The 24,233-nt window shown below is 37.8% G+C and overlaps 1 protein-coding gene across 1 annotated transcript in view; it reads right to left on the bottom strand.

The window, feature by feature from the left end:
• The window catches only part of LOC150078290 (myoferlin-like), a 452,265-nt gene that overhangs the window by 330,687 nt on the left and 97,345 nt on the right, over nt 1–24,233 (bottom strand). The window contains exons 17-25 of the mRNA XM_090384525.1: nt 24,116–24,192; nt 23,267–23,481; nt 13,943–14,042; nt 13,266–13,468; nt 12,360–12,478; nt 12,074–12,269; nt 8,747–8,899; nt 6,867–7,007; nt 3,576–3,662 (exon numbers count right to left, since the gene is read on the bottom strand). Coding sequence (XP_090240651.1) covers nt 3,576–3,662; nt 6,867–7,007; nt 8,747–8,899; nt 12,074–12,269; nt 12,360–12,478; nt 13,266–13,468; nt 13,943–14,042; nt 23,267–23,481; nt 24,116–24,192 — 1,291 coding nt within the window. The remainder of the gene's footprint in view (nt 1–3,575; nt 3,663–6,866; nt 7,008–8,746; nt 8,900–12,073; nt 12,270–12,359; nt 12,479–13,265; nt 13,469–13,942; nt 14,043–23,266; nt 23,482–24,115; nt 24,193–24,233) is intronic.

The following is a 24,233-nucleotide window of genomic DNA, read 5'->3' as shown; positions in this document are numbered from 1 at the left end:
TGCCCACCTGGCTACGGAGGCGCCGACCTGCGAGGTGATCTAATTGAGGTGTATAAGGCCTTGAATGGATTGAGCACGCTGAATTCTGATGGGATTCTTTCGCTTGCTCAGTTTATGAACCTGAGGAAGCATAAATTCAAATTGAGGAAAGACAGTTGTTATTTATTGTTATTTGGTTTTTTTTAGGAGCATTAGCAACTAAGGCCATATTGCTCCGGGGATATGCGGTGGTCCTTCTCTGACCTTTCTGTATTTGGTGGTCACGGGCTCGAACGCCGGTCTAATCAAGAAACGTGTGCTACGCACTGCTGCTTCTGCCCACCTGGCTACGGAGGCGCCGAAAGACAGTTGTAGAATAGATATAGCTTAAATAAATTCAAGGAGGACTTGGACAAACTTTTAGAGGGAATGGATATGTGAAATTGGTTTGGTTTTTTTTTTTTTTTTGGCTGATGCTACATAAGCTCATACGCTTGCTTTCTTGCATCACATGCCTCTTGGCTACTACTTATCAGTAGTGTCTTGTCGATTAATTCATGAATACAGATAACGTGAATGACAAATCAAGAAAGGATTTGTCATTCACATTATCACTGTTGCTGTTTTCACATTTATCGAATATCTGCTACTCGTAAAATGTAAATAAATTACCATGCAGTACTCTTATAAAACGTAACTTTAGTCTTACTGACATTAACAAGAGGGGTTTGTTGTTTGTTTGTTTGTTATTTGGTTTTTAGGAGCATTAGCAACTAAGGCCATATTGCTCCGGGGATATGCGGTGGTCCTTCTCTGACCTTTCTGTATTTGGTGGTCACGGGCTCGAACGCCGGTCTAATCAAGAAACGTGTGCTACGCACTGCTGCTTCTGCCCACCTGGCTACGGAGGCGCCGAAAGACAGTTGTAGAATAGATATAGCTTAAATAAATTCAAGGAGGACTTGGACAAACTTTTAGAGGGAATGGATATGTGAAATTGGTTTGGTTTTTTTTTTTTTTTTGGCTGATGCTACATAAGCTCATACGCTTGCTTTCTTGCATCACATGCCTCTTGACTACTACTTATCAGTAGTGTCTTGTCGATTAATTCATGAATACAGATAACGTGAATGACAAATCAAGAAAGGATTTGTCATTCACATTATCACTGTTGCTGTTTTCACATTTATCGAATATCTGCTACTCGTAAAATGTAAATAAATTACCATGCAGTACTCTTATAAAACGTAACTTTAGTCTTACTGACATTAACAAGAGGGGTTTGTTGTTTGTTTGTTTGTTATTTGGTTTTTAGGAGCATTAGCAACTAAGGCCATGTTGCTCCGGGATATGCGGTGGTCATTCCCTGACCTTTCCGCATCCTCCGTATTTGGTGGTGACGGGCTCGAACCCCGGTCTAATCAAGAAGCGTGTGCTGCGCACTGCTGCTCCTTCCTACCTGGCTACAGAGGCGCCTAACAAGAGGGGTGTTCCATCTAGAAAACCTTTTAGCTGATTAAATATAATCCAATTCTGATGAAATTGGATTAAAGAAAACTCATTTTTGAAGTTTGTTTTAGCTAGTCTTTATGAAGCACATCCTAATACGCATGAAAAAAAAATCATTGGTGTTTGAGTTAGATTTTTGATATAAAGTTCTGTTATGATTTCCAATTTCTTTGGGAGTCGATAGTGACAGCCTAAATTCAGTGAAGCAAATTTTCTGAAGAGGATGAACTAGTAAAATCTGGTTTTGCAATGGCACCTGTTAAACTAGGTTAGACACAGCTGTATACTCCTTCCGACATCTTTAATATCTAGGTTAAGACAACAACGTGAAGTTACTACAAACAACAAAAAAAAAAAATTTGTTCTATAGTAATTGCAGGTCATCTTACCGCAAATATTTAACGTGAATAATAAATTGTGTTGTTCTTAAACTTTACTATCAAAATATTCAGATGCTACTAATGAATTCCGATAATTTATTGTACAGTATAATGTTGTCCTTGTATGAATCGTAAATTTAAAACGAGACCCTATATGCATCAGTTAAAGCAAATTTAAAAATTTGAAATTAAACTTGGAAATAAAAAATGTTTAGAATGAATACGAATTCTTGGTGAAACGTATGATGCCCCGTCTGAAATTGAAACGCTAATAAAAATTACTACACGAGTGCAGGACTGGGGGTGAGAGTGAGTGAGAGAGAGATTTGCATAAAATTTTGTTTAAATTAGATAACCCTGTATTATTATACAGAATTGATACTAATTTATGACCGGGAGGGAGAAAAAAACTCCATCAGGAATTTCGTCTTGAAACTTAATGATTAGAAACACATGAAAAATATTAAAAACGAACACATGAAAAATATTAAAAACGAACACTGCCTTTCCACTGGCCAATCCCCTTTTTAGACAGTGTACTCAAGCATCCAAATAGACTTAAGTTGTGGCCGTCACGACGGATACAAAGTTTTTCTACCAATAGCAGTCTTTTGTAGAACTGAAGCATTTCTTTGCAACAGCCTCACAAATTGAATGAACGATGCCATCTGGAAAAGTGGAGTTATTGTCTTTCCTAGCCGAAGTTACACTTTGGTTTCAAATAGCCTATTCTATAGTTGATTGTAATCCTGGTATCTGTTAATGTGGAATACTTGACTACATCGTTGCCTAGGACAAGTCTGATACAGTAGTTTGAAATTGTGTTTTTTTTTTTATTATTATTATTATTTTTATTTCGTAACTTGATGATGTTGTTGTTTCGTTTTTAGGAGCATTAGCAACTAAGGCCATATTGCTCCGGGGATATGCGGTGGTCATTCCCTCACCTTACCGCATCCTCCGTATTTGGTGGTCACGGGCTCGAACCACGGTCTAATCAAGAAGCGCTTGCTACGCACTGCTACTCCTAGCCACCTCGCTATGGAGGCGCCCTCGTAACTTGAGAAGATTTAATGGTTGAAGTGTGAATTAGATAAAATATGTACGAAATTCCTGATATTTTACATTTATTTTAATCAAAAATTCGCTGTTATGCAATAGTTTTAACAGCTAGCATATGAAAACACTATATTATATCGTATTATGTAACATCCATTATGAATCGATCTCGAGAAGTGAATCATGGATTTGACAGTAAAAAAGTTCGCATTTAAAATATGGTCAGCCCCCCCCCCCCCCTTCCATTTGATTAGAAATGTTAGGAGTACCACTTCCCTGAATAACAAATAATTGGTGACAATCAGTGCATAGGATACTCTTTTGAACATTTCAGAAGACCTCCCACCCCATAATCTAGACTAAAGCTAAATAAATGTTATGGGTCTCTATGAGAGCTTGAGACCCAACAAACTCTCAGCTGCCCACATCAACGCCAGAGCTTGCACTTAATCATCAAGCAGCAATCTCAGAGGTAGAATCCGCTGGTCCCACAGGAACTAATTGTTGGTGGTGACTATTGTTAGGGAAACGGGGAATATATTGCGCAAAAAGGATAGGTGGAACAGGACCAGGCAAAATTTTCAAATTCTGCTTGCATAAACACATTTTGGAATCATTTAATTAGACTTTGTTATGCGCTTTACTTACACAACCACTTGCATCCGACCAGGAGGATCTAGTCATTAGAGGTCCACTTGTCGTCCATTTGCCGAGCATATTCACCTGATTTTCATACTGTAAATAAGAAAAACAAAATATTATTTGATTTAATTTCTCAATCTATAATTAGTGTTTTTTAAAAAGGAACCCTTCAGCCATTTTAAGAGCAACACATCCCTATTTAGGATATAGAATTTCGAACAATTTCTTATGTGGATTACAAAAAGAAGAGTTTATTTTATTTATTATACTGCTTTAATATTTTTTACGCTTGAAATTGGGCTATGGCTTGCAACTTATAAGAAAGTTTATTACAAGCTGCTTGGAATAAGCTTCCTTATTGATCGCAGTGGCTACTGGTGGCAAAGTCTCAGGTTTGCATAACTTCCGTAGTTTTTTTTTTCCCGCCTTTTTTAAAATGAAGGTGGTATATAATTATAATTATTTTAGTTACTCTACTCTGCTATAAAGCAATGCTATTTATTCCTACACACAAGTAAGCACGCCAGCAGGGCTTGGCGATCTCGCGTTGTTGGAGTGCGAGTGGATGATGCAGCCAATCTGCAAACATCTCGTAATTACTTCCCTGAGTGTAGATATACAGTTACATTCGATGGTATTTTCATATGCCTACAGGAATCCTGCATTTTACGTCTGAGTCGTTCAGTTCGGTTGGTTTGCAAGATTTCCTATTAGTTCAGTTGCTAGCGAATTTTTTTTTTGTCTCATCTATGCCAAGGCATAGATGAGACAAATTCAGAAGTATATAATTATAGTAGCTGTATAATTTAGTTTTAAATTTAAAAAAACGTTACTAATATTAACAATTATTAGATAATGATTTTTGAAACTTTAGTTGGAAAAATCAAACCACAAGGTGCAGTTACCACTTCCTTGTACTGTATTACAAGCCACCACTTCGTGACAAAAACATCAAAACTATTTTAATATCTACATTTGGGGGGGGGTCGAGTGGTTAAGCGCTAGGGTACATGTGAACACTTGCTTTGAGCGACCATGGTTCAAACCCGCTTAAAAATACGGTGTTTCTTGTATTCTCTATCTTGTGAACTCCTCTGACCGCGTAGTCATCCCGGTGTATAAACAAAAAAAAAAAAAAAATTATATACACACACACACGGTGATTCACTACCAGTGCGACAAACTTGCAGGAGATGTAGGGGGTACAAAGACGAATCGGAATCACATAGCATTGCAGGGTCCGAAATGTCTTCGTCATGCGGTTCAGGACGTTGGACGGGAGGTCGCGTGAACAGCGATCCCGCTGGAAGTCAGCATTTGCGAACCGTTTCTGTTGGAGAAACCAAGTAGCAAAAGTCCTCAGGAGTGGATAATCTGCAGGCTCCAATGATTGGACGCGTTGCAGATGGTATGAACTCATTTGGTTTGTTGACAGTATCCTCCATACAGTGGATTGGGAAATACCCAATCGTTGGCCTATCGCTCGAGTACTCTTACTCGGATTGCCTTCTGCAAGACGTAGGACATTCTCCTCATTGTCTGGCGTCCTCGTCGTTCGCTCTCGATTCATGGTACCTCTCGTGAAACAACCAGTCTCACGTAACCTGTGCACACGTGCGAAAATCGTATGATGAGGAGCACGCCTGTGCGGGAAACGTTCCTGGTACAAGCGCAGAGCGGCGCGCCCGTTACAGTCCGCAGCTCCATACGCGAGGTGCATGTCGGCCAGTTCAACGTTTGAATACTCGTCCATCCTACTGCCTCGGGAACCAGTTTGCAAATGCTGAATTCCAGCGGGATCGCTGTTCACGCGACTTCCCGTTAAACGTCCTCTACCGCATGACGAAGGCATTTCGGACCCTGCAATGCTATGTGATTCGTCTTTGTGCCCCCTACACCTCCTGCAAGTTTGTCGCATTGGTAGTGAATCACCCTGTATATATTTATTACTAATCAAAATTACAAAGAAATTGACACTCCAGGCAAGGTTTGAGCCTTAAATTGCGAGATTTATTGGATACCGAGCGATTCTGTTAAATTTAATGACTGATGGGTAAATGAAATAGATTCTGCATTGAACCACTGACAGTTTTGCTCTGAACAGGGTCTACGTTCCGAAATAAACTTTGAAGTTCGTTATCAAGTTTTGAAGGGAGGGGGAGAAAATTCGTCTTCTGTGTATTGCGAGTTAGTGTTTACCTCAGTGGCCTTAGTTAAATAACCTAGGATACTGGAGTAACCACTAGTGCAAGAAGTGTCCTAGGTCATACATGTGCTTAGAGCACATTAAAAAAAAAAAAAAAAAAAACACCTTACATTTTCTTTCTTTAGTCACTAGCAATAATCGAATTTTTTTATTTCTCTTTTTATTTTTATTTTACTCATCTAAGTTCTGATTCATGTTCTTTAAAATAAATTGCAGTAGCCGTCGCCAAGGCGGAGAAGTTAACTGTAAAGGGAAATTTCATTTGTTTTTTTTTCGTGAAAACTGTATGCAAGACATTTTTAAAATAAATTGTTTAATCTATAAACAATTTATAATAAGTTGTTTAATATATAAACATTATTTTATTTTAAAATAATGTTTATGGATTAAACAACCAATGCAGAAAAACTTCTTATTAAATCGAAAATGACTGGCCCATTCTAATCATAAAAATGATAGCCGTAAAATTTAAGCTGTTTTAAGACATCTCGGAAAAATAAGTTAAAATCATAAATAAAGCCCGATTCAGAACTTCAAATAAGCATGAGTAGCGGCCCATATATAATTGTACGTATATTCTGTAACTTGCCATTGAAAGTGTTCAGATATTTCATTAAAGAAAGAAAAAACATTAAACATTTTACTGCAAATATTAAATCAGATTAGTAAATTCTTATGTACTGTATTTAAATGCAGTTTTCAGGTTTTAATAATTATTTTGTAGTTATAATACAATTAGATAAATTATAAAGTAAATTTACCTTGAACTCATCAACATTCCTTGTCTTTAAAGTTTTCTTTATAAATCAAATTATGAAATAATATATATGGACTGCATTTTGGTGGAACTAAAGTTTACATAAATTCTTAGTATGACTTATAAAATTTTATCCTTTAAAAATTTGTTTAATCTCCAATTCACTTTATATACCCAAAATTTATATAAAAAATATTTGTATTTTTTGGTATAAAGCCATTTGGGAATTAAACATGGAATTTTGAAAGGCTAAAATTTTATAAACTTTTATCTATGTGTAATTAAGATAAATTAAAGAACCATCCTCTAGAGTAGAATATCCACGAATACTAACCGTCTCAGCAAATACTGCCAGCTCTGCTTCCGACTGTGAAGCTCGCCAGTGTTTTTCGTTGCCCTGCAGCCCTAACCAGAGCTTTACCCTTAGAAGCGCTTCCACTCTATTTGCTGGAGTATCACCAATAACTTCAGGTTTCTGCATAAGGAATTAAAAATGCAACTTATGATTATGCCGATGATACAAGTAATTATGAAATCTGAAGAGTAAGGCCAACCGAAAAGAATTTACTTTAAATTTCACGTGAAGCTAACTGTTAAGATTATGATTAAACTTTGCACTAACTTGTACGAATTGTTTAACTGTATAATGGGCTAGAAGATCAGGATTTCTTATTATGAAGACCTTAATCCATTCCTCGTTTGCTATGGCTTTCATGCAGACCCAAGGACAAGGAGGAAGAATGGATGGAAACCATATGTAAATAAATAAAAATAAACAGAACAATGAAAACATGACTAAGCATACAGACTTACAAGGAAAAGTTTCCAAGAAAGGAAGACAAAGTATAATATAAGTAAAAAAAGAAGATAACATACTCTTGGAAGACAGTGATATTTCTCGCAGATGGAACGAATATCTTTAATTATATGAGGGATAACAAAATGCGCTCTAGAACCAGAGAGACGCGTGAAAAAAGATGAGTTAGGGATGAGCATCCTCAGAGCAGAATTTAACCAAGCTTAAACAAACTAAAGAATGCCAAAGTACTAGGATGGGAAAAATATTTTCTTGGAGCTCCTTAGAAACCTGGATGAAGTAGCGAGATTACAACTATTTAAGATAATAAATAATATTTATGAAAACTAGCATAATACCGGATAACTTTGAGAAAAACTTAATTCCAAAAGAGAACAAAACAGATAAATGTGAAGATCACAGAGCAATTCGTTTAACAACCCATACGTCCAAACTTCTAACAAAAAATCATTGTAAGAATTGAACATAAAATAGAAGAGAATCTCCGTGGGCCAGTTTGAGTTTAAAAGAAATAGAGGCACAACCTTGCGCTTCAAAATACTAAATAAAAATATAGGAAAGGTTATAAGACAAGGATGTATCCTTTTTCCAGTGATATTTAACATATACATTGAAGAGGCGATGACGAAGCCTAAAGGATGGGTGGTAGCATAACAATTAATAGAGAACCAATTGCCTCGATTTGCCGATGGCATGTTGGCCACACCTGATAGCGAAGAATGTATACAGAGTTCGGGGAAATTAACATAATTCTAGAAACAAAATAACTTAAAAGTAAACATGTATAGTAAAAACAAAAGGTGACGGAATGTAGCAGGAAGCCTGACAAAGCATAATATTGTGATAGAAAATGGGAAGATAAACAAGTGCAATCCTGAGAAGCAAGATAACAGATGGAAAAGAAGAGGAGAAATTATCAGCAGAACATGCTATTCGTGGGGGGGGGAAATCTCTTAATATCTAACACGATATGTTTACAAACAAGAAAAAATTATAAAACGTTATGCATGAGACTAGGACTGTAGAAGTTGGTAAAGAGAAGACTGGGGACATTTGAGATGTGATGCTAAACAATAAGACATTTGAGATGGTGTGTGGTAAAATCAAGAAAAAAAAAACTGAGGAAGTACTACTACAGGCCAACGAAGTAACAACCTTACGGAAGAAAATAAAGAAAAAGAATAGATGGGTTAATTGGACACGTTGAGAAAATCTTTGAGGAAAGCAAAGACTAGGTATAAACCAGATCATAAAGGATGCCAAAACCAACTCTTATTCCCTGATAGAACTATTACATAAGTATAATTATGAGTTACCTTTCTGCAAGACTGCATATAGGTATTATAACATGTATATCCTGCCCTGGTTTATTATCAATTCCATTTTCTCCTACCCACCTTTAATACTATAGTCTGCATCTTCCCACACAGTCTTCCGCACCTGAGAGGATCTTCGTGGTACAGCAACTGGTGCGCAGGTATCCTCTGATAAGCTATTCGTTTCTTGCCACTCAACATCCATATGATCACATCCGGAATACTGTTTTGAGGCTATATGTTAGAAGGGACAAGCGAAACAATAAATTAAACATTCATATAATTTAACGCACTTTGCCATTTGGTGAATGTAATTAATTTTTATTTATTTATTTTTTTTTTTTTCAGAGGGATGGTTGATGACAGTGCCGGATTAAGGTACGGGCTAACGGGGAAGCCGCCCGGGGCGCCAGAAGCTGAAGAGCAAGCGAAGGATTTTTTTTTTTTTTTTACAAAATCCTTACGCAGATTTCTAGGATATGCAAAGGGAGCCAAAATAATCTTTCTGCCCGAGGCACGGGAATACCTTAGTCTGGCATTGGTTGATGATACTCAACCATCCCTTTAATTAATGAGCGTATAAAAATGCTCATGAACGGATGCTAATCAAATCGATCAAAACAACCATAGAACTCTTAGTGCACGGTAGGAAAATAACTACTGACATTACAAATAAAAGATCATGCATATTTGCTACGTTTTCTGGCTGTGTTTTTTTTTTTTTTTTTTTTTTATATATACCTATAGCAGTGTTTTTCCTAATTCCGCGGTTCAAGAACATCTTTACGGATTGCCATCACTTGAATGGCATGCATTGGTCAAAGTAAAACGACAATGTTTCCATGGTTAACATCTGTCCGAATTCATTCTAAATTAAGAATTCTTTCTATTATTTTGAGTAAATTTAAGGCGAGCGCCTTGTACTACTACAGCTATTAAACATAGTACAATTTAAATAAACAGCTTTTTATTATTCATTTTGTTCGTGTATCATTATGAGGTCTGATTTATAAATTTGCGATCCTTAAAGGAGAGGTACGGGCTAACGGGGATCCGAAGGTAAAATGAATTAATGCAAATTGGTTAAATTGGAGCAGTGCCTTTTATTTAGAATAGTACAATACTAGGGCAGCTTGTAGCGAGTGCCTGCGTAACATGAAATTTGTGCATTAAGTAGGAAGGCTAGTTTAAGGAAAGCAAAGACTATATATAAACCAGATCATAAAGGTTGTCAAAACCAACTCTTATTCCCATAAGCATAATGAGTTACCTTTCTCATTTATACTAAAAAAAGTGAATACACGTATATGCTCTCTTGAATAATTCTATAATAATAAAAACCAAAAGGTGCAAAATATATTGGTGGCCCACAGAATATCGCAGCTTTTTGTTATTTTATTTCGTTCGTATGTCATTATCAGGTCTGATTTCTTTTAATATGCGATCTCTAGACAAATATTCTTATAATGGTCCCTAAAGGAGAAGGAAGCAATGGAAAGTAAAATAATTAACTAATGCAAGTTACGTAAATTGCTCACAATCTATTATTTGAACAGGCATACGTTTGCTCGTACCCACAACAGAAATGTTACAGAATACTGTGCCACTTTCAGTTAAGATTTCAGAATACGAAACAATACTAATTCTTGTAAAGTAAAATCAGAAGAATTCCTCGTATGAGTTAAGAAAAATACTGAAAAATTAGTTCAGGCATTTTAAGCGCAGCAAAAATATTTTTATCCATCGAAGCCAACGAAGTCAAATGGTCAAGCGCGGATGTACATCAGTGCACGCGTTCAGTATACCGTTGTTCAAGCCCGCATGGCTTTTGTTTATGTATATCTGTCTCACAGTGGCATCAAGACTATTCGTCCATCTCCACTAATTGTCATGTATAGAAAAAAAAAATCCTCTTAATCACATCGGCCTGAAGCGTAAATGTGTATTTACCGGGCCTCTCTGACAGACACTAGCATGGGCAAATACCACTCGATGCTCGCCCTAGCACAAGGAGCTGAACCTGGGTCTACTCCTATGTCAGTGCTAACATAGCACCAGAAAATCCCACACCCACCAGTGGCCGTGCAAAACCGGCAGGTGCCCGCAAAATCCCGCTCCCAGGTCGCCCACACCCAAGAACCAGCAAAAATAAAAGCCAGCATGGCTGATAATACCGTGATGTTCTTTCGTTCTCCTTATTTTGAAAGGAGAATGATGGACTAACAGTTGGAAAAGAAGCCTTCCTATAAAGAGATTAACGTAATCCCTGTGTTATTTACCTTATTATCCCTGTGTTAAAGTTACCCATCTATGGACAAATTCAATGGAAAAGTTTGGTGAAACTGAAGCAGTTTGACATTTCAAAAGGTTTTTTGATCGTGTTTTGCATAAGGGTCTTCTAAATAAGCTGGTGATGGCTCTGTCTGTAACTTTTCCACTAGTGCTAGTATTCCCCAAGGTTCTGTTCTTTTTCCCTCTTTTCCTCTTGTATATTACTGACCTTCTTCCATTGACCGGAAATCTTATCCATAGTTTTGCTGATGATAACATATTGCATTCCACCTTCCAGTTTGAGAAACCTTGCCCTGCACAAACAGCTTCAACTTCTCGAATATCCATACTAATTCCTTAAATGTTGATCTCCAGGTAATTTTCCAGTGAGGCAAAGTTAACTTAGTTGATTTCAATCCTTCTAAAACTCAGTCCTGTCTTATATCTCGCAAAAAGAATTCTTCTGCTCCTATGCTTATCGTCGATGACACTCTGATTTCTAGGAAAGATCATATATTTCTATTGGGGATTACTCTGACTTCTAATCTCTCTTGGCATAAGCAGATTACAAATATTGCTTCCTCTGCATCTAAAAAACGGGGTTTTCTCTTTCGCTCTCGACGTTACTTTTCTTCCAAAAAGCTATTCACTCTGTGAAAATCCGCCCTACCATGGAATGTTGCCCCCCAAACCTGTCTCGGGCTTCTAGATTCCATTCAAAGAAGGCAGTTAGGATAATTAATGTCCACTCTGTCTCATAGACGTTCTGTTTCTGCTGCCTTCCTTTTCTATAGATACGGCTATACGCACTGTTTTTCTTTTTCTGAATTGGCTGCTATAATTCCCCACTCTCTCTTCCAAAGCAGTCCGAAGACGTGCCAGTCGACATCATTTTATTGTCCAACTTCAAATGTATTCAGCTTCCGTTTTCTGGAACAATCTTCCTTAATAATTATTTCCTGCAAATTGCAATCTACAGAAGTTAGTCTAATGTGAACAAGTATCTTCTTAACCTTCAACTAATGCACTGTACTAAGTACTATAGTCTAATACTTGTCGTGTTTAGGGTTTTCATGAAACAAAAAAATGTTGTTTCAGCAATTTTATGCAGTGATTTTTCTTGTCACGGGCACTTACCTCAACTGATAAGCGATGGAGATTGCCCACACGAGTCTCCAAGTCTTGTAGTGTTTCGCGGGTGTTGCAGCCGTCTTTCGTCATATATTCGGCCAGCATGCGTATCTGTTCCAATTCTTCTGTCCTCAGTTTTCGCAGCTGACTGTCCAATTCGTTTTCTAATTGCTGTCCTTTGATCGGTTCAGGAAGGATGATACTACAAAAAATACAGAAAAAGTACATTATTAGCCTTTCTTACCTGTGTGATTTTCATTCCTGAAAAACAGAAATAGCAAAGAACTCTTACCTAGCATCTTCTAAAATAGTCTGTGCCATTGATGCAATGTAATCAACTCCACCTTTAGTCTGACTTTGCTGTTCTTCTTCCTCTTTCACCAGCGCATGCAAGGTACTGATGTGCAATTTCTGGAAGCAGACAGAAAAGGAAGCGATTGATTGAAAGTAAATTACAATATGCACTAAGTAACAGAAACTATTTTAAATCACACCGATGTTCCAAGGTGATTACACATCCTATTTCTCACAGTGGCTGATGTAATTGCCTATTTGATGTCATTTAATAATTATATAAGAGAAAAGCTATGCCTAAACTGGTTCAGACATATCCTGCAATACAATGGACAGAAATGTTGAAAATCAAAGAACCCTGAATAAGAGAGACCTGAATAGGATATATCGTATTCTTCCATAGGCTATTGACTAAAAATTGTGAAGAGTATGATCTACCCTTTTCTGATTTTTAAAATAAGCGGAATATATCGTATTCTCCTATATATCGCTGGTAACTAAACAAAGGTAAAAGAATTCTTTTGCTTGGAGGATTGAAGAGAGATGGTGCGAACAGTTCACAAGGCGAATATGTTTAAAGAAACAAAAACGTACAGCTAATGAAATCACAAGCCAAAGTAATTTATTGACAGATTAATTGGGCTGATTATTGCCGAAGCGTTTACCACGTACTCAGTGAATTCTGATGTAGAACCTTATATCCGAGACCTTAACAAAGACGATATTTTCTGACTTTTCTTAATACAAACACATATGGCTCTTGCAAACCAGATAAGGCAGCTGGGCACAATACCATCGCTTCACAAATAAAAGCTGTTATCTGTCATTGATAAGACAAATGGATGAATAGGAATGGTGTGAATTAACTGTTTTCGCTTTATGTTAATGAATATATGAAACTTACCAGGTTATCCAATAAGTTGTTCAAAATGTTAACTGTTTCTAGGCGAAATGTTATGTCTTCCCATTGTGATGTAACAACTATGCATGGCTTGCTATTCTTCCATGGTAAAAAATAGTACTGGCACCCATCGAATACTGCGTTAGATGGTTGCGTTGTAGATGGACTAGGAAGGAGAGTATCTTCAAACTTGTTTCCATAGTTTCCTGCAAAAATATAAAATGAGTATTACCGCTAGAAAAAAATGGGACGTTTGTATTCTGAAACAGAATTTATAACTAGTTTAAAGTATTTTTAAAACAGTAGTTTTATGAGGAATATATATATATATATATATATATATATTTTTTTTTTTTTTTTTTTAAATATAGCTTTATTCTGTAGTCATCCAGGGATTATTGTTAGTTGAACATGTAGTAATATAGCTTGTAATCTTTAATTAAAAATGCAACTTCAACTGACGAAACACACACACACACACACACACACACACACACGAGAGAGAGAGAGAGAGAGAGAGAGAGAGAGACCAACAATAGCTTATAATGGTAGGAATTCAGAAAAATATTACATACGAGTAACAACCCTGTTGTTGCTCGTACAACCCTGCAAGGTACATTTCAGTTTAATGGCTTTAGTATTTCTGTTAACCATAATTAAAGCAGCTATTATCTCCTTACCTATGCTAACTTCAAACTCCACCGGAGTATCAATAACACTGACCATACTTGCATCAAAAAATGTAGCATGTAATCGAAATCTCCTTCGACGACAGTAGAGCTATAAAAGTAAATCTGAATTAGAATATTGCGCCAGAGCCATGGAAGGAAAAAAAAAAAAAAAAAAAAAAGAAATCTAAAATCAGATATTTAAATAGGATGAAATCGACAATATTTCTGTTAAACTTGTGAATTCCAGAGGATTCTTTCCTGGACTTCCTGTTGTTCATCATAGATTTGCATAGAGAAATGGACCAATTTCAGGTATAAATAGGTAACTATTACTTTCTAAGACAGTCTGCGCAGTAACAGAGAAGCATACGATCGGCTATGTTGTCTGTTAGCGTTTGTTTGAACATGTGAACAGTCGTGTGCACGAGAGAAAAAAAAAAGGGGTTAAATTCTCGCCTCACTCAGCCACTGAAAAGCTTTAATTTTCCTTTCATAAACCAGATATGCTTATAAAAATTCAAGGCTTTCGTTCCTTTTGTAAGAATTGCCAACCATTTGAAATTCTGGAAACACTAACCCATCTTCGAAGTGTATTATATCTTCTGCTCAATCCATGCAAGGAAAAAAAAAAAAGTGCACAAATTCTTTCCAACATCCATCTTACAACTCTGCATCCTACAGAAAATCCTTAATTTTTCTAGTGCATCACATTTGTTTCTGCCACTGACTTGTCTTGTTTGCTTCAATCTTCTTGAAATTTATATTCCTTTTGTCGCCCTGTTCGGAGAGAAAAATGTATCTGTAATAAGGTTATGTGTTTTATGAAACTTGTATAGTTTTGCTGAACCATCTGTTAACGAGCTGGCCAGCCACGCAAAGCCAAAAAAAGATAAACGAGAGTGCAATACGAACTGTTCAGCGAGTTGGGAAAAGTTAATTAACGCGAGAGATTTTGTATCAGTCAATAGCACGTCTTAAATTGTTTCGGCAACAGTATGTGAGTTAGTGAGCCGTGTTACCTTCAACCAGTTCTCAGATTGTAAAATGTTAACACCTGGAACGTTAATATTTGGCAATTAACACAAGATTAAATATACTTTGTCAAATTTATCCAGCTTTTGATAAAAATATATCCAGGCGCCCAGCTCTTGGGCGGCAACTGAACACAGACCTTTTCGTGAGCAGGATGAGGCGGCATTTTCTTGTTTTTCATGAAAATGCTTAACGCACTGTGCATGCTTATCCTTCACTAACAGTAAAACGAATTTAACTTACACTACGGTTATATTAACGTATAATATTGTATTGTATCTTTTAAATAAAAATTTTAAAATTACTATTATGTACGTAGGTTCTTTTTATTGCAATTACTCTACGCAGTATATAATATAAATGAATCATAAACCTCTAGAAAAATAGCAAAAACGTTATGTTTTGATTAATTAACCCACGCAATCTTGATCCTGTTCATCTCATTGTTATCAGTGTTCTTTAGCTTCAGTGATAAGCACTGTGCATACCGCAGTCAAAGTCAAACTTTCCGAAAACATGTGATTTATGCCTTAAACTTTTTTTATTCACTTATAAATCACATTAATATCCAGTATATTTGCGAAATAAAAAAAATGACCTTCCTTAAATAAATGTACTATAATTGTAAAGAATTTCATACTTGTACATGTAAATCTTCACATAAAATTTGTTATTCACTTTCAAGCCGTAACGCTGCATCTCACGTTCAAGGATCTTTACGTGGTTTTTATTTACTCGCAGCCGAGTGGTAAAGCTGGCGGGTACAGAAGTACGTGCGTTTGAGTGACCATGGTTCAAATTCATGTGATTACTAAATACAGTGTTGTTCATATAGTTCCTCTGTCTTGTGGACTCTTCTGACCTTATGTGGCCGTTCGCGGAATATAAACAAAAGAGTTATTTTTGACCTACCACAGATTTATGTGAAATATTTATGTGAAGTAATTGGCGAAGTATTTTGTCAACATCCTTTAGGAATTGTAGGTCATATAAAATCTCTCATATTTTTTATTCTTTGCATAATTCACAACTGCTTGAATATTTACAATTGCTCTTATTTTGTCAGTTTTGCACATATTGTGTGATAATGCAGAACTGTTTCCTTTATAGACTTCAGAAGCTGCTCGGCAGAATAAATCGGAAAAGTTTATTAAAATTTAATACAGTGATTAAGTGCTATCATGCAAAGTATAGCCTTCATATCTTAGAACCACTAGACAATCGTATAAGTTCTTTGGCGCTTTCTGGGACATCTTTAATTAAGGTTTAGTTACATCCAAACCTGCCGAGTGGGTAAAGTACCTACCCGGCAACCCAAAGGTCGCGGGTTCGATTCCCGACTCGGGCTTGGATCAAAGTACTGCAAAAAAAAAACCTTGGGAGGTGCAATATGGCCACAGAAGCCGATGCGCCAACAACTACCAAATCAAAAAAAAAAAAAAAAAAAACATCCAAACCATTCCCCGAACTTAGGCAGTGCACAACGCATTTTAGGTAATTCTGATTATTAAAGCCCAGCCCAGCAAAACACTGATGCCGAGATAAAGTCCCAATGTAACACAACTATTTTACTTTATGACGTGCTTCTCTCTACGGAAGTTGATTCAGCCTTTTGATAACTATTTTGACATTAATCCTGCTCGTGACGTGCGGCAGCAATGTAAATTTTTTTTCGCGCAGGTGTCATCCCAAACCTTATGAACAGGTGCATCGGTTGTAGAAGTTGTTTTAGTGTCGACATGCCTCGGAAATTAGACCCATGGTTTGGAAAGCTACATAACCGCGCTTTCCGAAGACGGAAAGTTATTTATTTGGTTTTTAGGAGCATTAGCAACTAAGGCCATATTGCTCCGGGATATGCGGTGGTCATTCCCTGACCTTTCCGCATCCTTCGTATTTGGTAGTCACGGGCTCGAACCCCGGTCTATCAAGAAGCGTATGCTACGCACTGCTGCTCCTGCCCACCTGGCTACGGAGGCTCTGCTTTCCGAAGAAGGGTACAGTTATATGATAGGTGCAAGTCGAAAAGTGTATCGAAGTTTGGTATCCATGTTTTGAATGGTAAAGGAAATTTCCGCGAAGTTGCTGCAAGTGGGCGGGAAACACCGAAGAAACTGCAGCCTGCTCAATGTCGAACGAGGGAGGTTGTACGAAAAGTGCAGACGCTTGTTGTCGGTGAAAACCCAAAGGGCTATAGCGTCACGTGTGGGAACTTCCCAGTCAACCGTTTGTCACATAATCAACGAAAATTTGCAACTGGAGAAGAAGCACAAGGCTCATGTACACCGAAGAAAGGCACATTGCAGAAGTGCATCAATGCTCGAAAACTCTACGAAAAATATCCGGCAGCTGAAAGGTGGAAATTCGTAGCAACATTGGACGAAGCGTGGGTATACCTTTCCGATTGCAACAAAATTCGGGCAATTTTATGCCATCCACAGGGTGGCAAGGCCTTTCCAACATGGGCGCGTCAGTGCAAGGAAAGTTTTGGCCGAGGTTTTATGATTGTAGACGGTTTTTGTTATAACGGCAAATTTGATTTGCGTCGAGTCGCTAAAAACAGTTGAGGATCCTGCTCAGGTGGCTAACAATCTAAACGAGTATTTTGCATCTACATTCACGCATGAGGAGTTATTCAGGAAGGAGAATGATGTAGGTAAAGTAAACATTGGCAGTGAGCTGGATGATTTTGTAATAACTGAGAGGAAAGTGGAGGAGAGATTGTTGAGGATAAACATAAAAAAGGCACCTGGGGTGGATGGGATCTATCCAGTTATATTAAAGGAGGCAGCAAAGGAAGTATGCAAACCCCTAGCCATAATTATGAGAGCTTCTTTGGACTCAGGGGAGGTACCCATAGACTGGAGATGTGCAAATGTAACCCCAATTCACAAAGGAGGATCAAAGGCTGACAAGTAATTATAGACCTGTTAGTTTAACTTCTGTTCCAGGTAAATTAATGGAGGCACTGGTTAAAGAAGCACTGCAGGATCATCTAGACAAGAATTCAGTTATAGCTCAGACGCAGCATGGTTTTGTTAAGGGCAGGTCTTGCCTGACCAATTTGATTGGATACTATGATGTAGTCACAAAAGAACTGGATGCAGGGAATAACTTTGATATTATATATTTGGATCTTAGAAAGGCTTTTGATACTGTTGCACATGGAAGACTGCTGCACAAATTGGAGCAGTGTGGCATTGGAGGCAAATTGCTGCTATGGATAAGGGGATGGTTGAGTGGCAGAAGACAGAGAGTGGTAATCAATGGACACTGCTCAACGTGGACTAATGTTATTAGTGGAGTTCCTCAAGGTTCAGAGCCGACCGGGCTAGCCGAGTGGGTAAAGTACCTGCCCGGCAACCCAAAGGTCGCGTGTTCGATTCCCGCCTCGGGCTTGGATCAAAGTACTGCAAAAACCTTGGGAGGTGCAATATGGCCACAGAAGCCGATGCGCCAACAACTACCAAATCAAAAAAAAAAAAAAAAAAAAAAAAAAAATCAAGGTTCAGTGTTGGGTCCGTTGTTGTTTTCGGTGTTTATGAATGATATTGATGATGGGATATCAAGTTTAATGTCCAAGTTTGCAGATGATACAAAGGATGGCAGGGTCGTTAAGGACAATACTGACGCTATGCTGCTGCAACAGGATCTGGAAAGGTTGAACAGATGGGCTGAGAGGTGGCAAATGAGGTTTAACGTCGACAAATGTAAAGTGCTGCATATGGGAAACAGTAACCCCAGAGCAACGTATCAACTCTGCGGTACTACACTGACAGTGGTGGAGAATGAAAAGGACCTGGGGGTAATTGTGCAGGCAGATATGAAGTTCTCTGAGCAGTGCAGACGAGCTGCAAGAGTAGCTCATGGTGTCTTGTCAATGATATACAGGAATTTTTCTAGCAGGGATAAGGAGGTGATTATTCCCTTGTATAAGGCAATGGTAAGGCCACATCTTGAGTACTGTATACAGGTCTGGAGGCCTCATTTCAAGAAGGATGTAGAGCTGCTGGAACGGGTACAGAGAAGGGCAACAAGATTAGTAAATGGAACAAAGGGTTGCTCTTACGAAGAAAGGCTTAAGTTTTGCAAATTACAGAGTTTGGAGACTAGGCACCGGCGAGGTGATCTGATAGAGGTGTATAAGGCTTTGAATGGTTTGAGCATGCTCAATGCCAATGGGATTCTTCATCTTTCTCAGAATAATCACCTCAGAGGGCATAAATTCAAATTGAGGAAGGACGGATGTCGGATACATGTGCGGAAATTTGCCTTTGGCCAGCGGGTGGTTGGTTGGTGGAACCGACTTCCATCACTTGTTGTTGAAGTTGATAGCCTAAACAAATTTAAAGCTCAACTGGACAGATATTTCGAACGAACGGAGGGGTGAAATGGGAGTGGGTTTTTTTTTTTTTTTTTTTTTGGCTGATGCTGAATAAGCTTGCTTTCTTGCATCATATGCCTCTGCTAATGCTAATGCTAAAACGTGAAAGTCAACTCAGTGTATTACCAGATTGAAGTTCTACAGCCATTGTTTGAACGTGAAATACTCACGTACGGTTCTGACGCTGAAAAGGTCTGGTCACCAGGACAAGGCGTTCAGCCACACGTTATGTTTCACCCGCGCTTTTTTGCGGAGAATGGAAGAGGTGACAGGTATTCGTTCGATCCCGTTTAAAGATATACCCGTTAAATCATCTGACGCCGCACCCATGAATTTTTGGGCATTCGGACTTTTGAAAAGAGCTCTCGGAAACCGCCGCCCCAGAACTCTTGAAGTTTTGTGGAAAGTCTGCCAGCAGGAATGGGACGAGATAGAATTAGCAGCTTTGCAGCGCGCTTTACTTCAATGGAAATTGCGATGCCGTGCGATAGTCCATGAGCAGGGAAAACAAACAGAACACAACCGGTGGCAGGGGCACGGAATTTCGTAGTTTTAAAGGACTGTCAAAATCGTTATCAAAAGGCTGAATCAACCCTCCGTATTTCTACTAATTGTGACTGACAACTACTGTCAGTTCAGTCAAACTGTCATTGCTCATATCTACCACAAACTTTGTGACAAACTTTCAGGTTTTTTTAAAACCAAATTTATATAACCTAATTTTAATAATATTATGTTTCCTCAGTGCTTAAGTTCAAGTGACACCATGCCAAAAAGATTTCAGACCAATCTCAACTTCTTCCACCCTCCTCAAACTCCTAGAAAATGTACTCCTTCCATCATTAAGCAAACAGCTCATGCCACAGAAACTGAAACAGTTCCATTTCGCAGTCGCAAATATATCCAGCATAACAAACCTCGTGGCGGCACAGACATCCAATCCTTCAGGCCTTCGAAACTAAATTCGAATTAGCAATTGTATACGCCAATATTGAAGCTGCCTTTGACAGCCTAGACGTGACAATCCTTCTCAGTCTTCTTCAATCCTTCTTCAGAATTAATGGAAATCTACTAGCTTTCTTCACCGCTTTATTGAGGAATAGAAGTGTCCACTTCACAATGAAGTAGTCCTACTTTACGTGGAAAATCATTGCAGGAGTTCTATAAGGTGTTCTTTTCCGGCTTCCTTTTCTCAGCCATTCTTATTCCTTTTATAAGGCCCCGTATCGATGCCTTTATATATGCCGATGATATAAAGTTGCTTACGTTACTCCCACCATCTGCGAACCCAAAGGCAATTGCACCTTCAATCACAAAACTTGACCGCTCTTTCAACTTGATTTTTGGGTTAAACCAGAGGTTCCCAAACTTTCTCGGTTCACGGCGCCCTTACTGGCCCAGTGATTTTTTTCACGGCACCCCTAGGCCAAAAGAAATACCTAGCATAGTGGTTTTCGACCTTTTAATAGATACTTATATAATAATTTTATTCTTTGTATAGAGGTACTAAATAAAGATCACAAAATTAAAAAGATATGGTACAATGGATAGTGTGCCCTTTTTATAATGAAATAAATATATATTTCCAAAAATAATAATAACTTTAAGTAACTTAACCCAAATTACACGATACCCCAAGAATGTTGTTGCGGCACCCCGGTTGAAAACCACTTGGTTAAACCTTAACCCTTCTAAATCTGCAATAATGATTTATTCACTGAAAAGCGACCAACAGTAATTCAACCATTAGTTTGTGGCAGGAGGGGGCATATGTCCCCTTAACCATGCGAATAAGTGAATACGTATAAGTGTTCCAAGGTCACAAAAAAACCACTCAAAAACCTGGTCGTCATGCCCCCCCCCCTTACGATGATACCTGGACACGAAGGTGGTTGGTGGAACTCTTATCCCAGTGGTTACCAGCCATAAGGACCTCTGGGTCTATTTCGATTCTAAGCCGAGATTTTATGCGCACCTCCTAAAGCGATTTATCACCTTACGCTGGAGAGTAAAGCAACACTTGCTTCATTCCAACAAACCACTATCAGATATCTTCAAACCACTGTTTATCCAGTTATTTCACACGCTGCTGGAATTTGGGTATCTGCTTCGGCCTCACTTCAAAAACCGGTGCTCACATGTGAATACTGGTCCTTGAAATGGGACACAAATAAGCATCGCCGACCCCCCCCCCCCCTCAGTTGGGAACCACTGGCATTGCTGAGCAGCTGAATGTACCCAGGCTCCCGAGGTTAATTGACACCAGGCATTTAATGACTACGGTAAAAATTTTCACAAGAGTGATAAACGCCCCGAACATCTGTGGTTTCTGTCAGTGGCACAACCCTCCACCATCCTTGAGATCTGACCCCACACTAATCTTAAATACAACCGTCTGAAACTTTGTAATCGTTTCCTACCTGCCCAGGCACTGCTCCTTCTTAGAATTAACCTGCAGAAAATGAATACCGATTACAAATACTGTCGCATTCGTTCCACTGGATTAACTCCTTCCAAATCTTGAGGCTTAAACTGTACCAGATTACTAAACATCGATAACAGCAATCCACCTCTTCAATCTGTTTTGGAGCAGCAACAACAATCAATGGTTTGATTGAGTCAACTTCTCAGCCATTGTTTGTACTTGTTCTTGATTTGTGATCCTGTGTTCTTTTTTTCCTCTATATTTTCCTATTTATTATAATTTCATTTTTATATGCTTTGTAATTTTTTGTAACTTATTTCCTATGCAACTTTTCCTTTTCCCACTTTTTAATCATTTTATATATCATATTCTGCCTTAAATGTAAAAGGCAGAAAATGATATATAAAATGATAAAATACTCGTCACGGCGACATGGCTAGGAGCCATGTCGAGTATTATTGTCCTAGTATTTGTACCGTACTTAGCAGTAAAGAAATTTAATTAATTAAAAACTAATTATCTTATTTTAAGAAATTTAACTTTAATAAGGTTAAGGTATTTAATAGGTCGTAACTGCCATATGATATCACTCTGCATCGTAGCGATGTGCATGCAACATTACCTAAAATAGAATAATCAGTGAGTTTGTTTTAATTAAGCATTTAGGAAAGGAGGTGTTATTGAATAACGTTAGGATAATGTTAGTTACCTAAAATTAGCTAAATAAATAAATAACAAAAAAAAACTTGGTTTGTCAAGTTAAGTTTGATTGACAGCAGTTGCTAATAATAAGGGATAGTCAGTAAGAGACAACATCACATAATGAAATCAGTTACACTATCATCTATTATACTGAAGGTACTAGAAAGTTCTCTGTAGCGTTAAAAAATTCGTTTAGTTAACTCTTGCCAGATGAAGTAGAATCCCGTGACATGTTCGAATTTCGAATAAATGAAGCGTCTTTCTACATGAACTGTTACTCTCCACTGCTATCCTTATTTTTCCTTTTAGCCCCCCCCCCCCCCCAATATAATTTTTCGTTTTACTTTCCATCTTCTCTTCTACAATAAATGAGCCTGAGATTATTTACTTTCCACCTCCACTTCCTTGAATTGTTCCTTATACTATCTGTGATAATTGACTTTTCTCTCTTTTGTTTTTTTCAGCAAGCTGTTTTTCCCACCTGCTTCCTCATATGAAATTTATGCCATACCACTAGCGATATTCTACCAATCGCCCAAAACATTTTCTATTCATTCCCTTTCTTTCTGTTTCTTATTTTATGTCATGCCTTGAACGGTACTTTCTTCTTCCGTTTCCATCTTCCAATTGCATTATCCTCTCTTCCTATATTCTGCCTCTATGTCATCCAGGGTCCTCCCCCCCACCCTTCCTTTTTCCATCTGTTTTCCACATATGAATAAACGAAACCGGAAGAAGAAATTGAACAGATACAAAACAAACTAACAAGTAAAATATTTATTCCACTTACTTGAACTCTCAGCCTGTCATCACTGTTCACAGGATGTGATTGCCTATCTGGGTAGGATCCAAGGTGAGTTCGCATTGAAAGTAGCACTCTTCCTCTATAGCAACAACCCTCTCCTTTTCCCTTATTCAAACTGTCGTAATCTGTACCTAATATATTAAATTCACGAGGAGCACCATAAAAGTTAACCCACGTCGGTCCAAACGTTGGCAGGAATCCTACAAAATAAGAAAAGGAGCTATAATAATAATAAATAGAAGTTCTAAATAAACTTTATACTGTTAAAAGTTAGTCTCTTGTAGTGTGTATATACCGTGTTACAAATATTATTCATGGACAAAATATTACATTTTGTCCTGAATGGAAACTTAATGTTATTTGATGACAATAAATGAAGTTAACATTCTTTAAATTTAAACGATTTTATCTGTCTAATTTTCCGACGAACTTTTGTATAAAATAAATTCAGGAGACTGCCTACGTATGATTTCCTCGTATTCATCTTAGGAAATTACTTACAAAGGTGGGGAGGGTTTTCTGTAAAAACAATTTTCGGCATCAGAATTTATTTTTACTTTATGCACTCAGTAACACATCTCTCCACAGTTTCACGACTTCTGATCGGGTTTGTTTACAAAGGTCTTCTGCACTAGTCAACAGCCATTCACACAAATATTTTTGTAGTATAAAATGAGGAAAAAGTATTGTATTTCTTATTCTGCATCATTAAAGATAAAATTCATTATTATTTTCTTTTCATCTGTATGCGAATAGATCCCGATATTTGGTGTAATATGTATTGAGCTCTCAGGTATCGGAAAATACGTATTAAAATTCGTTGAGCAGTCTTACCACTTTCGCCAGAAGCTGATATCTGAGGCAGGGCAATATAGGCTGTTGCTATCGTATCGTCATCCGTCAGTCTATCCCTATATGGAAGAAGGGAAAAAAAACAGGAGTTAATTTTTTT

Source organism: Mastigoproctus giganteus, chromosome 11, assembly GCF_048544385.1.
Source record: "Mastigoproctus giganteus isolate SK-2022 chromosome 11, ASM4854438v1, whole genome shotgun sequence".
In the NCBI taxonomy this organism is placed as follows: Eukaryota; Metazoa; Arthropoda; class Arachnida; order Uropygi; family Thelyphonidae; genus Mastigoproctus; species Mastigoproctus giganteus.
This window is presented reverse-complemented; position numbering and strand designations above follow the sequence as displayed.